General features: G+C 48.0%; 1 protein-coding gene across 2 annotated transcripts in view; it reads right to left on the bottom strand.

Moving 5' to 3' along the window:
• Positions 1-5,009, bottom strand: part of LOC139057004 (uncharacterized) — a 67,357-nt gene extending 62,348 nt beyond the window's left edge. For both annotated transcript variants that reach the window (XM_070534807.1, XM_070534808.1), the window contains exons 1-2: positions 4,963-5,009; positions 2,137-2,169 (exon numbers count right to left, since the gene is read on the bottom strand). In XM_070534807.1, the coding sequence (XP_070390908.1) occupies positions 2,137-2,169; positions 4,963-4,978 (49 nt within the window). In that variant the 5' untranslated portion in view covers positions 4,979-5,009. The remainder of the gene's footprint in view (positions 1-2,136; positions 2,170-4,962) is intronic.
• Between the last annotated feature and the right edge of the window lie 8,707 nt (positions 5,010-13,716).

Below are 13,716 nucleotides of genomic sequence, written 5' to 3'. Positions count from 1 at the left end.
TTATCCTCTGACAAATCTGCTACATAAAGACGCACGGTTTGACTGGACACCCGAGTGCGATTCTGCATTTCGTCAGCTGAAGTTCCTGTTAACCTCCCGACCTATCCTTCGCCACTTCAATCCTACTGCGCCGACAGAAATCCACACAGATGCTAGTGGCGTTGGTCTGGGTGCCGTATTGGTCCAACGCTATGACGACCGTCAGCACGTGATTGCTTACGCAAGCCGCTCATTAAGCAAACCTGAACGGAATTACACGGTGACAGAGCAAGAATGCCTCGCTGTAATCTTTGCGGTTCAGCGATTTCGCTCGTACTTGTACGGACGCCCATTCCAAGTCGTCACAGACCACCATTCCCTGTGCTGGCTCGTGAACCTTCGCGACCCTTGTGGTCGCCTTGCGCGCTGGGCTTTGAGGTTTAAGGAATATAACTTCACTGTTTCCTACAAGAGTGGCCGAAAACACGCTGACGCAGACTGCCTTTCCCGTATGCCGCTTGCCACGACGGACTGCGACGCAGACGATTTTGATCATCTCGTCGCTTCTGTGACACCCGCTTTTCCGGATATCGATGCGTTCAAAGCAGAACAACGGACAGACACTAAATTGGAGCCACTCTTTACTTCTGCCCATTCAAGTGCAACAAGCAGCTACTGTGTACGTGAAGGGCTCCTGTACAAAAGGAACTACTCAAGCACGGGTGCACGCTTCCTTCTAGTGGTGCCGGAGCGTCTCCGGCCAGCAATCCTTCAGGCTATGCACGATGACCCTACCTCCGGTCACTTAGGCACTGTGCGCACACTTTATCGCATTCAAGAACGCTTTTACTGGCCCCGGATGCGACATTCGGTTGAGTTTTATGTCGCCAGCTGCATACAGTGCCAACGTCGGAAACGCCCAACCACTGCCCCATCTGGTCTCCTTCAATCTGTGCCGCCTTCCAGCTCACCCTTTTGGCAAGTTGGAATTGATCTGTTGGGCCCTTTTCCAAAGTCATCTAAGGGGAACCGCTGGATAATTGTCTGCGCCGGCTATTTCACACGCTATTGCGAGACGGCGGCTATACCATCAGCAACTGCCACCGAAGTGTCGCTTTTCTTACTTTACGCTATTGTTCTACGGCATGGACCGCCTGGTGTTATCATAAGTGACCGGGGACGTCAATTCACGGCGGATATCGTGGAAGAACTTGTGCGTTTATGTAACTCGCACCTCCGGCACTCGACGCCGTATCATCGCCAAACGAACGGCCTCACTGAGCGCACTAATCGAACAATCACCAATATGCTTTCCATGTATGTTGCGTCCGATCACAAGAATTGGGATGAAGTTCTACCGTTTATTACTTACGCCTACAACACCGCCAAGCACGAGACAACCGGCTACAGCCCCTTCTTCCTTCTATATGCTCGGCCGCCTCGGTATACGCTCGACACTGTCCTCCCTTTTTACGACCACGACAATCCTACGGTCGCCGATGCGCTATGCCTCGCTGAAGAGGCTCGGCGACTTGCGCGTCTTCGGACTTTGGCATCACAAGAAAACTCCAAAGCCCGCTACGACGCACGACATCGGCCTGTTACATATCACCCTGGTGATCTCGTTTGGCTTTGGACTCCCACAAGGAAGCGCGGTTTGTGTCAAAAGCTGCTGGCAAACTACGATGGACCGTATGTTGTCATCGACAAAGTCAGCGAAGTTAACTATACTCTCGCGCGCCTCACGAACACTGGTAGACGTTCTGCTAGGACACAAGTCGCACATGTCGCACGGTTGAAATCATGCACGCCACGACAAGCTAGTTGACTCGCCCAGGGGGCTTTGTCTGCGAGGGGCGGCATGTTACGTCCAAGCGCGTCAAAGGGACGCGGGGATCAAGAAGAGAGGAAAAGAGGAGAACGAAGACTGTGCAGCGGCCATTCCTGTTGTTCGTAGCCTGCCGTTCCTGCTCTCGCACGCCTCAATAAACCCCTTTTCCCTGTGCTTGTAACAATATATATATATATATATATATATATATATATATATATATATATATATATATATGGGTGTGTGTGTGCGTGTGTGTGTGTGCGTGTGTGTGTGTGTGTATGCGTGTGTGTGTGAGAGCAAATTAGAAATGTTAGTTTCCTTACCTATAGAGTAGGCTGACGGGTATTCCTGGGCAGCTGCAGAAGAAAATGGGATAATTGGAAGACGGTACACACATATACATCTTGGCATGTATACAGTTGCAGTTGACAAGTGTAAATTTACAGGTCATTTTTTGCTGAAGGACCTTCTGTCTAGGACCCTGGCTTAGATTGCTTAACAAATGCAATAGAATCCATACAAGATCACAGCGCACGTTTCATTCTTACTAACTATTCTCGGACATCAAGCGTAACAACTATGAAGGTTACTTTGAACATCCCTCTCCTCTCATCCCGTAGGAAGTTAGCACGCTTATCACTGCTGCACAAAATTTATTACTACAATCCAGAATTAAAAAGTGAATTTTTGACACAACCAGCACATATATAATCTCGTACTGGCCATCACCATAACGTTCCACATTGTCGCACGAACCTATCTTTTATTCATTTATTCCCAAAACTACCAATGAATGTAATCATCTGCCGGCCCAATTGTCAACATTACTGATACATCTGGTTTTAGAACTACTATTGAAGAATACTTATGTTAATCCGCACTTCTTAATTTTTTTATTAATATACCCTGCCATCTGTACATGCCCTGCATTTTGTTCGACTCCCTTCTGTAACGTTTTCGGGCCTTGAAGGTACAATAGATAAATAAACAAAGAAAAATAAATAAATTAATAATTAATTAACAAATTAATGGTGACGAAGTAGGGAAGCAGCGGTGGCGTAGGGGAAGAACACCCGCCTCGCATGCGAGAGGTCCGTGGTTCGAATCCCGGTGCGGGCAATTTTCCACCAGAATAAGAAAAATCCGCGTGTTGCTAAATTGCAGAAACAGGCCTGGAGTGTGGCCTGATCCCGGTGACTAGAACCGGTAACGCACTCCCTCACCAGAGCAGGATTGGCCACCCTGGTGCAGTACTTGGTCACAACCTCCTATATGAACACCACAATCAAACCCCGGCCCTCAGTCCCCAGCAGCTGTGAAGCAACTGACCACGGCGGCGGTCAGACCTGCGACGCAGCAGAGGGTGCTAAGAATCCCTGGCTCCGGACAGGCCGCCATTGGAATATGATCCTGGCAACGTTTAACGCTAGAATGCTTTCTAGTGAGGCGAGTCTAGTGGTGCTATTAGAGGAATTAGAGTAAATGGGATATAATAGGGTTCTGTGAGGTTAGGAGGCCAAAAGAAGCATATACAGTGCTAAATAGCGGGCACGTCCTGTGCTACCGGGGCTTAGTGGAGAGACGAGAACTAGGAGTCGGATTCCTGATTAATAAGAATATAGCTGGTAACTTACAGGAATTCTGTAGCATTAACGAGAGGGTGGCAGGTCTTGTCGTGAAACTTAATAAGAGGCACAAAATGAAGGTTGTACAGGTCTACGTCCCTACATCCAGTCATGATGACCAGGAAGTCGAAAGCTTCTATGAAGACGTGGAATCGGCGATGGGTAGAGTGAAAACAAGATACACTATACTAATGGGTGACTTTAACGCCAAGGTAGGCAAGAAGCAGGTTGGAGACAAGGCAGTGGGGGAATATGGCATAGGCTCTAGGAATAACAGGGGAGAGTTAGTAGAGTTTGCGGAAGAGATTAATGTGCGGATAACGAACACCTTCTTCCGCAAGCGGGATAGTCGAAAGTGGACGTGGAGGAGCCCGTACGGCGAGAGCAGGTGAAAAAAAATTGATATTTTCTGTGTGAGATGGCGGCACAAATGAGGCACCTCAACGCTTCGTCTCATCGGAGCTCGCTGCGTGCTTTGTCAACTTGTCTGATAGTGTATTGATTTGGCTTGCGTTGTTGTATGTTCCGATGTACGACTTTAAAAAAGTCAACACACCTTAGGCGTCCAACGTCTATAACAGCATTAAACCAACAAAGTTCCGTAATTGAAAATCGAAAGCACGACTTTGGAAATGCCAATGCACGTTTCACATCAAGGTTTTATGAGAACTTTATGCCCATAAATATTCGGAATTGACATCCATGCGCTCTGCAGATTCCACGGCCTCCGCGAGATGCCGCGGCGAGCCCGTTCGCCATCAAAAACGCCCTTGAAACTTTGTGCTCGGATGGGGCTGCTTGCATTATGTAACTCCTGAAGCATGGACGTTGTCGCAAAGTCACGCCCGAGTTCGCTATGTACATGGTGAACTATTTTTTCGAGCGTGAAAAAGACATTCTAGACAAAATCCAGAATGATTTCCGGCGCCGGGGTTTGCTTTGGTCAGCGGTGCATGGAGAGCACGAAAAAATTTCGGGGTGGGGCTGAAGCCCCATAAGCACCCCCCCCCCCCCCCTTGGCTACGCCCCTGGTATGTGACCCACCAAGTGGAAGTGCGCGGGCTAATTCTATATCTGCAGATTTTCTACTCAGCTCACTTCAATGTCGACGTACGCAACAACATGCACAATACAAGCACTGATCAAGCACTGATACAAGCACTGCAATCAAAGCAATCCTCGATGGGACTGAAGTAAGACCTCAGTGCGGTAAAAACCTGATATCCCTATAGTTAGAATAGCAGGTTTATGGCAGAATACGCAGCGTTTCGTAGTATCGTGGATGAATAGTAAGAAAACCATACATGCACAGTTCCCATCGGCAATGTATTACATATGAAGAAGCATAGTTCTGTCTATACCTTCGTGATTTCTCCGTAACATTTCGCTTCGCCTGCACATATGGTCGAAACAGACGCCATCAGCGTATACGCACTAGACGATGCATTTCGCCTCCTTAGTGACCTCAGGGACCTCTACGTTTGCAATAGAAATCCTAAGAAATAGAAAAAGCTCAATCTTTACCATTGAAGGTGCTCATAATGGTCCGGAGGTTGGTTCTTCCTACTTGAATAGGCACAACCCACTATGCGGATAGGCCATGGATTGGGGTGTTGTACGATTGTTAATATATAAATAAAATACGAAAGAACAGGGTCGTAAAAAAGAAAATTATGCAAATAAAGCACATCTTTTTGAATTTCTGTGATGCTAAACTTTTGTGAGGCGTTTACTGAACTTCTACAACACTAAATGTCACTCGTGCTATTAATTGTTTTTTTTTTGTTATATATACCTTGGGTAGCTTCGCGCAATGTTCATGCATATGCGCCTATAGCCCACAATTTTATTGTTATTCAATGTTTACGTTTACGTGCTACACCGTTGGGTGAACCGCTAGGACAGCAAAAGCTCTTTCGAGGGCGCACTGTGAGATGATGATGAAGATAGCAACTTTATTGTACCGCCGGATAAGGAGGCCCCTACTCCCCGTCCCCGGCACACAGGCCTTGGGGACGGGGGCCGGAACCTCCGCGATTAGAAGCAAGCAAAGAGGTCTTGACTCTTCGCGGCTTCTTCCGCCAGGCGGATGGCGTGTTGCTGTGGAGTAGGGTCCTCGCTCCGCAGCAGGGCGTCCCAGGCCTCTCTACAATTTATGTTTGCTTTAGCCCCTGGTGAGCTAGCGCATTCCCAGATTATGTGATCGAGGGTCCCTCTCGCCCCACAGTGTTTGCACTTATCGGTTTCTCTGTCATGCATAACATGGTATGCCCAGACCGGGTTTACGAAGTTCCCAGCTTAAAGGCACCGCCATGCGACTGCCTCTCTATTGCTTAGACTTTTATCCGGTGGTGGCACCAGTCTCCTGCGTAGCCGATAATTTTCGACAATCTCCGTATAATTTTGCACACGCTCGTCCATGTTCCGGCAGTCGGGCGGTTCCACAGCCACCCGGAAGTAGAGAGCTCGGGCTAACTCGCGGGCCGCCTCGTTGCCAGGAACGGACGTGTGTGCAGGGGTCCAAATTAGGCTAATTTTTCTGTTCAGCCGTCTACTGGCCAGAACCCTTGCCGCTTCCGGCGAGATCCTGCCCTTTCCAAAATTCCAGATGGCCGTTTTGCTATCGCTAATTATGAAATTTGCTTCCGTTCCCACGCAAGCGATCGCTATCGCAACTTCTTCAGCCGTTTCCGAGTTGCGGCTTCTAATGGTGGCGGCCGATACGGGGGCACCTCGGCCGTCGACCACCGAGGTGACCGCCGCACCCGACTTGCCACTTGCCGCGTCCACGTACGCAACCGACTTGCTGTTCATTGAATCAAAGCGTTTGATTAGTGCTTCTGCTCTTTTTTCCCTCCTCTCCGTGTGGAATATGGGATGCATGTTACGAGGGAGGGGGGGAATGATTATATTTTCTCGGCAGTCCAGCGGGATGTTTGTCTTGCCTCGTAGTCCCCTGTCTGTTTGCAGGCCTACCATATCGAGAATAGCCCTGCCCGTGGTCGTTCGGCTTAATCTTTCAAGCTGCGAAATTCTGACAGCCTCCGCTATTTCGTCGCAGGTATTGTGCACTCCCATAGAGAGGAGCTTTTCTGTGGAGGTGGTAATTGGTAAGCCTAAGGCCCTCTTTATGCACCGTCGAATGAGCGAGTCGAGTTTCCTCCTCTCCTCTGACCTGATGTTTAAGAAAGGCGTGGCATAGCACACGCGGCTTATTACGTATGCTTGGGTTAGTTTAAGCAAGCTTCTTTCCTTCAGACCTCGTCCTTTCAGCGCGACCCTTCTAAATATGCCAAGTGCTTGCGTGGCAAAGCCCTCTAGATTTTTGATTGTCCCATCATTATATCCGTTTTCCTGTATGAAAAGTCCTAGGATTCTGATTTGGTTAACCTTTGGGACTGGTTTCCCCTCTATTTTAATGTCAAATTCCCAGCAACGCTTGCACCGGAGCGACTTTGGGTTGTAGACGAATAACTCCGATTTTTGCGGTGAGCACGACAGACCCCTACCGGCAGCATAGTGCACGACAGTATCCGCCGCCTCCTGCAGGCGCTCCTCGGTGCTCGCATCGCTCCCCTGATTGGTCCAGAGGGTGATGTCATCCGCATAAATACTGAAATTTAGTCCCTGTATGTTTCTCAGAGCTTCGGGGAGGCCCCTCATCGCCACATTGAAGAGGAACGGGGAAAGAACTGAGCCCTGCGGCGTGCCCCTGCTTCCTAATTTCAGTGTTGGAGATTCAATATCTTGGAACTTCATGCAGGCAGTTCTGTCTGACAGAAAGTCCTTTACATAGTCGAATGTTCGCGCGCCTACCCCGATTTCTTGGAGACCGCGGAGTATCGCTTCGTGTTTAACATTATCAAAAGCCTTTGTCAAGTCCAGGCCGAGGATTACCCTGGCGTCTCTAGAACGTGAGTCAATTATGTCATGTTTTAGTCGGAGCATCACGTCCTGCGTACACAAGCCCGGTCGGAAGCCGATGATCTCGTGCGGCCACAGTGCGCTCCAGTCCAGACCAGACTGACGCACTTTATGGAGCAGAGCGCACTGTGAGACGTTGATACAATGACGTCATCAGGACCAAAGTTATGCTTGCCGAGGGCACAATGCTGCTGACAGGTGTGAATGCTAACAAAAGTACGACGACGCCACAACCAGGGTTAATTATTATTTTTCCTGTTTCCTTCCTTTGTCCATGGGCTAATAGAAGCTGGTGCGCGCGCACGTGTTCTCACTGGAACGCAGCCTCGGGCAGACGTGTTACGCGACTTGAGGCACGCGACTATTCGGCAAGACAGCAGCAGCAGCAGATGATTCGCTTTAAAATAACAGGCGTATCACAAATCGCGACTCCAAGTAAACGCTCGCCACATAGCGGCCGCGCCGAGGAGCAGCCGATCTAGGTTCAGGCTTGAGTCGAAAGAGGGTCTCATACCACGGCGTGCCCTGAATACCTGGTAGTTCTCAAATCGTCGTGACGCCACCGCACATGAGCTCGAAAATGTAAAAAAAAAAGTATGAATGTTGAAAGACGTGTACCATTATGCGTGTGATCGTAGAGGATAGACAGCAATCTATGATTTCATTTTTTCCCGAAAGAAGCAGATTACGCGCATCGGAGAGCAACAAGAATAAGAGACTTCCGCATTGGAAAAATGTGGCTGACCCCACGCTGGTTTGTTGAAACACTTGACACGGAAGGACTTATTTCTTGCCGGAGGATAGACCATTGCTTTTTTTATTTATTATAAATATTTTCCTCGCGTTTGAAATTACGGAGTATGCTTTCTTTAGGCAGACGCTTCAATAAATTTCACTGATGCACGCTTCTTCTTCATTCCATTTTGTTGGTTTATAGTTTGCTCCCCCAGGATTAGCGCAACTTGTGTTTTAAGCAGCAGGAATGTTCTCGCTAATGCACTTTTGTGTGCAGGTGCGCTAGCAGGAATGATAATAGCCTTTGAAGGTCTGAAGCTGATCATGGCAAGAGTCAAGGCGCAGACGACATATTGTTTTTATAGTCTCTCATTTTGCTTTCATTTTGCCTTCATGGTGTCACGTAGTAGTGAGGTGAAGAAAGCATCAAAACTGTGAAAGACGAAACAAGCGCATTATTGGGCGAACCTGTGCCCTCAAAAACAGGCTACACTCTTAGAACAACAATAGCGGCGAACACAGTCAGCAATCGTCGAAAATCTGCCGATCAAGCGCGTCCGCTTTTATACGCGAGTGATCGAAGGTTTCAGAGTAATCGCTGGTGCCTGCGTGTCTTCCAGCAAGTTACACACAATTAGCGTTGCATATGCAGTCAGAACAGACAGCAGATCTAACCATTGATAACAATCGAGATACTTCAGATACATGTGGGTGCGTCCTTCGCTGAGCGATAAGATTCGTTAGACGGTGAAAAGCGGTCACCGGATAAAGATAAGGTAGACGTGTCAATAGCATGCTTTTGTTTAGCGGTGCAAGCGGCATATGCGGTTGTCTCATTCAACGTGGTGAGTCGCCAGCTTATTTTCTCGCACGAAATTTGGAAGCAATTACAAAGAGCGCTCGTTTCAGCTTTGGAGCGTCAGACCCGCGCAATGCGGCCAAGGCATGCATTTACACTAATACAAATGACTTTGCACAAAAGAAAATACTCGTTCAATTTCGGAAACCTGTTGGAAGAAACTTGTCTTGATAGGACTGGTCATTATTCACTTTTCACGTTTCAGCGCGTTTACACACACACACACACACACACACACACACACACACACACACACACACACACACACACACACACACACGCACACACACGCACACACACACACACACACACACACACACACACACACACACACACACACACACACACACACAGGCTAAGCTCAGTAGGCCAAGGAACTTTTTTTCTCGGCCAGTAGACTATAGACAATTGCTTACTTTTTATTTACTTTAGATGTGTTGCTGATAATTCTGATGCCCACCCTAGCTGCATTCTATTTTCATGGTTTATAGCGGGATGCTCCAGTATTAGTTTTATGAACGCTTTAAACAGCAGCATTATTTTTCCTAATGTACTTTTGTCTGTAAGGATAGTAGCAGGGATGATAACTTCTTCTGAAGGTGTAAAGGTAGTCACGACAGATGTTATGCCGCGAGGCGACATATCGTTTTTATAGTATGGTTTAGTTTAGCGCTCTAAAGGGAAGATGCTGTTCTCATTCAACCTGGTGAGTTGTCAGTTTATTTGCTCGCAAAAGTAATTTAGAAGCCAAAGAATTCCAACGGCCGCCGAGTGTCTGCTGCATTCCCTAGCCGAGGGCTTACTTCGAACACTCCGTACTGCGAGCGCGTAGAAGCGCTCGAAGTCGGACGGAGACAACCCTATCACACGCATCACGCTATACTATAAAATGGAAGGTGCGCGCCGTCTGGTGAACGGAACTCTCGTTTGTTTTCATCCCTGGGCACGCTGACCTGGGAATTTTACAGCCTTTAGTCTGGTGCTTGAGTGCATAATATTTGTATTTAGCTCCTGAAAGCAACAGAAACCCGAGTCGCAGTGCAGAGTTGCCTGTGAAGGTTGAAAACAGTTAAGTATCGTACCTGTTCCAGTAAACAGATAAGAGAGATAAAATACCTTTATTGAAAAATTCCTGCTTGGTTCCAAAGAGTAGCTGGGCTTTTAAGGAGAAACGGAGGGGCCGGAAGGTTGATCCCGTGAAGCTGCCCTTTCCGCCACACGCAGGCCAGGCCTTCAACAATGCCGCGAACAAGTGTTTGCACCTTTCGGAGAGGCTCGCTACGCACACACTTCACTTTTTTAACCTCTGGCTCGCTCGAAAGGCTGTTTGTGATTAAACAAACCTACTCGCCGTGGTTGCTTACTGGCTATGGTGATGGGCTGCTAAGCACGAGGTCGCGGGGTGGTATCCCGGCCGTGGCAGCTGCACTTCAATGGGGGTGAAATCCGAAAACACCTGTGTGCTTAGATTTAGGTGCACCTTAAAGAAGGCCAAGTGGTCCAAATTTCCTAAGGCCCTCACTACAGCGTGCCTCATAACAATATCGGGGTTTTAGGGACGCAAAACCCCATATTTCTTTAAATCAAAGAAAACTGATGTAGCTTGCTGGACAAGTCGGACGTTTGCACGCACAGCGCAACTAGTTCCGCGGTGTCTTCGCCTAAATCCTTGAGGTGGATCTAGATAAGGTAGTGGACAGCAAGGACTCTTTCGCCTTCAACGAAACACCTCGATTTGACGCCACAAACAAGAAACGCTTAAGCGCAGCACCAAGTTAAAGAGCCGCCATGAACCTGCACGCCGTAGCCACCTTCGTTTATCTGGACAGCGTCGTCAGCGCAAGTAACAAATTCTAGAGTTGCCAGTAGTCAGGATTGTAGGAAATCGGATGCATACAAAATCAGTATAAAAAATAATGGAAGGAAAGAAAAATAAATCTGGCGTGAAAATAAGGCAGAAAATGTTAAAAATGGGGAAACCTTAACAAAGGGATATTTTCGTTTCCGAGACAAAACCGTAGACGGCTGGGCAAAGGTTCCTATTACCGCCGTGGTTGCTCAGTGGCTATGGTGTTGGGCTGCTGAGCACGAGGTCGCGGGATCCAATCCCGGCCACGGCGGCCGCATTTCGATGGGGGCGAAATGCGAAAACACCCGTGTGCTTAGATTTAGGTGCACGTTAAAGAACCCCAGGTGGTCAAAATTTCCGGAGTCCTCCACTACGGCGTGCCTCATAATCAGAAAGTGGTTTTGGCACGTAAAACCCCAAATATTATTATTAAAGGTTCCTATTGCTGCAGCCTACAGCGCAATACGGGACAAAGACAGGATGTACTCGCTTTGCGTACCTTACGCTTCTATTTGTGATAAGAAGGATGACCCTTGTCCGTGGCATGCATTCACTGGAAGGGATGAGCCAAAAATCACAACTAACAAGGAAGGATGGGCTAATGTAGCCGTTAAGAGTAAACGTACTTCCATTAAAGCAGGAATAAAGCATGTGCAGAAAAATTCTCTCTCGTTTTTATCGATTTATTGGATAGTCGTCGAGCGACCTAAGAAGCGACCTAAGAGCGACACTAAGAAGAGTCTTTCCCAAGAACGAAACAAATAATTATTTGGAACTTACAATAGTGAGGAGACCCTTCACCTAACAGCGGTCCTTTCCATCTGGCTTCCTGGCGCCACGGAAAAGCATTGGGCTCATGATTCTGGGCCTCTGGATTCAGATTGCGTCGTGGCATGTTTCTTTAGGGCGAAAGCCTTAAGTGGCTCATGGGTCTAAAGATCCGTTGTGTGGCGTTGTCTAAAAACTTCCCGCCCAACGCTATGGCACCCTACTTCAATGGCACCAAAGTTGATGATGCCACGCTAGACCACTGTTGGGACTCGAACCCACGACGTCTGTTGGGAGTCCAACCCATGACCTTTGGGGTTGATTAAGGCAAATTTACCAAAGGCACTCGAACTCTCGACCTTTGGTCGGACGAAAACTGAATGGCACCCAAATTGGTGGTGCTACCATTGGTGGGACCGACCCCACGACTTTGGTGTTAATTAAAACGAAGTTAATTAAAATATAGTGAACGCACTCGAACCCACGACCCCTGGTGGGAATCGAACTCATGACCTTTGGCGGGACCAAAACTCAATGACAACAAAATTGATGGTGCCACCATTGATCGTCGAGCATACGACCATTGGTGTGATTCGCATCTACGACCTGTACATATTGAGGAATATGTGGGCAGAAGAAATAGAAGAAATGTAGAAGAAATATGCTCAAGTAAAACCCTTGCTTGGTCTAGTTGGTTCATGCTTGTTGTGTTCATGTTCATGTTATACATTGGGCCCTTTCTTTCATCAAAGCTTTCGCACCGATCCTGCCATTTTGTGCGTCAATCTGATCGCTGTCTCAGCTTGCCAGTCTCGAGTGGTGTCGTATTGCTTGAGAAAAAAACTGGCGCCTTTAGAAGTACAGTCTACCTTCGGCGTCTTTGCACCGTCTTCTGGGCACATCAGGCGCGTATGCAAAATACTCAAGTCCGAGTATTGTAGGCAAGTTAGATTGTTTCAAGATTGGCTGCGCGTGCTTGTTGTTCTCGGGAAAGAACCAGAAAGCGAAAACAGGCGGTTGCAGCAGATGAAGCGTCTGGCAGCAACTTCCACCCAGTTTCTTTGGCATCGAGCGTTAGTGAGCCTAATATCCCGGTCAAAAAGTCTCACGATGCAAGCACCGGCCAGGTCACCGTGCTAGGAGACGTAGCTCTGCCTAGACGAGTAGAGCGCTTTTTGGAAAAAGGACCAAAGTTCAGCCTCACACAAGGATCCCAGCGCCAAGAATTGCTTGCCATGGTGAGAAGAGTGTCTAGCCGCGGAAAGAACCAAGAAGAAAAAGAAAGAATTGTAAGTGGCGGTGTTTCCTGCCTGATGAGTGGTGCATCCATTCCGCCGAGAAAGCCTCACCTCCGGAGGATTTCACAGGATCTGAAGGACAACGACCTTGTGGTGCTACAGGCCGATAAGGAGGGCGGCTTTGCTGTTATGCCGACTGGTGTTTTTCGTGAGAAGGCCTTGGTTGCTATAAAGAAGAACTTCAAACAAATAGCGTTCAAGGTTCGGAAGCAAAAAGGTCAGGCTCTTGAACTTTTGGGAGAAATGAATTTGGAAAACCTGCACAAGATGGCAAAGAAGGAAAAAGGGAAGTTTCGTGAGATCTTCTTCACTGTGAAGACACACAAGCCTGAATGTCCGCTGCACACCATTGTTTCAGAAAGGGGAACATGGCAACGTCTGGTTAGCCGGTACCTTCAGACACATCTGGGAAACGTGGTGTGCGATGACCCTTTCCTGGGGCGTAGTTCTCTGGAGGTGCTGAAGGATCTGGACAACTTGCCGCCTCGCGAATACAACGCATTCTCCATAGACATTGAAGATTTCTTCTATTCGGTCCTTCACCAAGGTCCCTTAGCGGCGGTCAGGGACAAGATCCAATCAACTGGTGAAGCCCGCCCGCCTTCAGAACGCTGCAGGTGTAAGCGTGGACAATTTCATTTCCTTATTAGAGTTCTACCTGAACTGAACCGCCATTTTTTTTAAGGCAAGTTTGATGTGCAGAAGAAAGGCATATGCATCGGTTCTTCTGTTGCTCCTCTCCTTTGCGATATCTTCCTATCTGTTGTAGGAGCTGACATCAGTATTAATCTTTGTGATCCTCATGTAGTGTCCATTTACAGATATGTTGATGATTTCTTCGGGAT

Source organism: Dermacentor albipictus, chromosome 3 (genome assembly GCF_038994185.2).
Source record: "Dermacentor albipictus isolate Rhodes 1998 colony chromosome 3, USDA_Dalb.pri_finalv2, whole genome shotgun sequence".
NCBI classification, from domain to species: Eukaryota; Metazoa; Arthropoda; class Arachnida; order Ixodida; family Ixodidae; genus Dermacentor; species Dermacentor albipictus.
The sequence above is the reverse complement of the archived record's forward strand: the minus strand, read 5'-3'. Positions and strand labels throughout refer to the sequence as shown.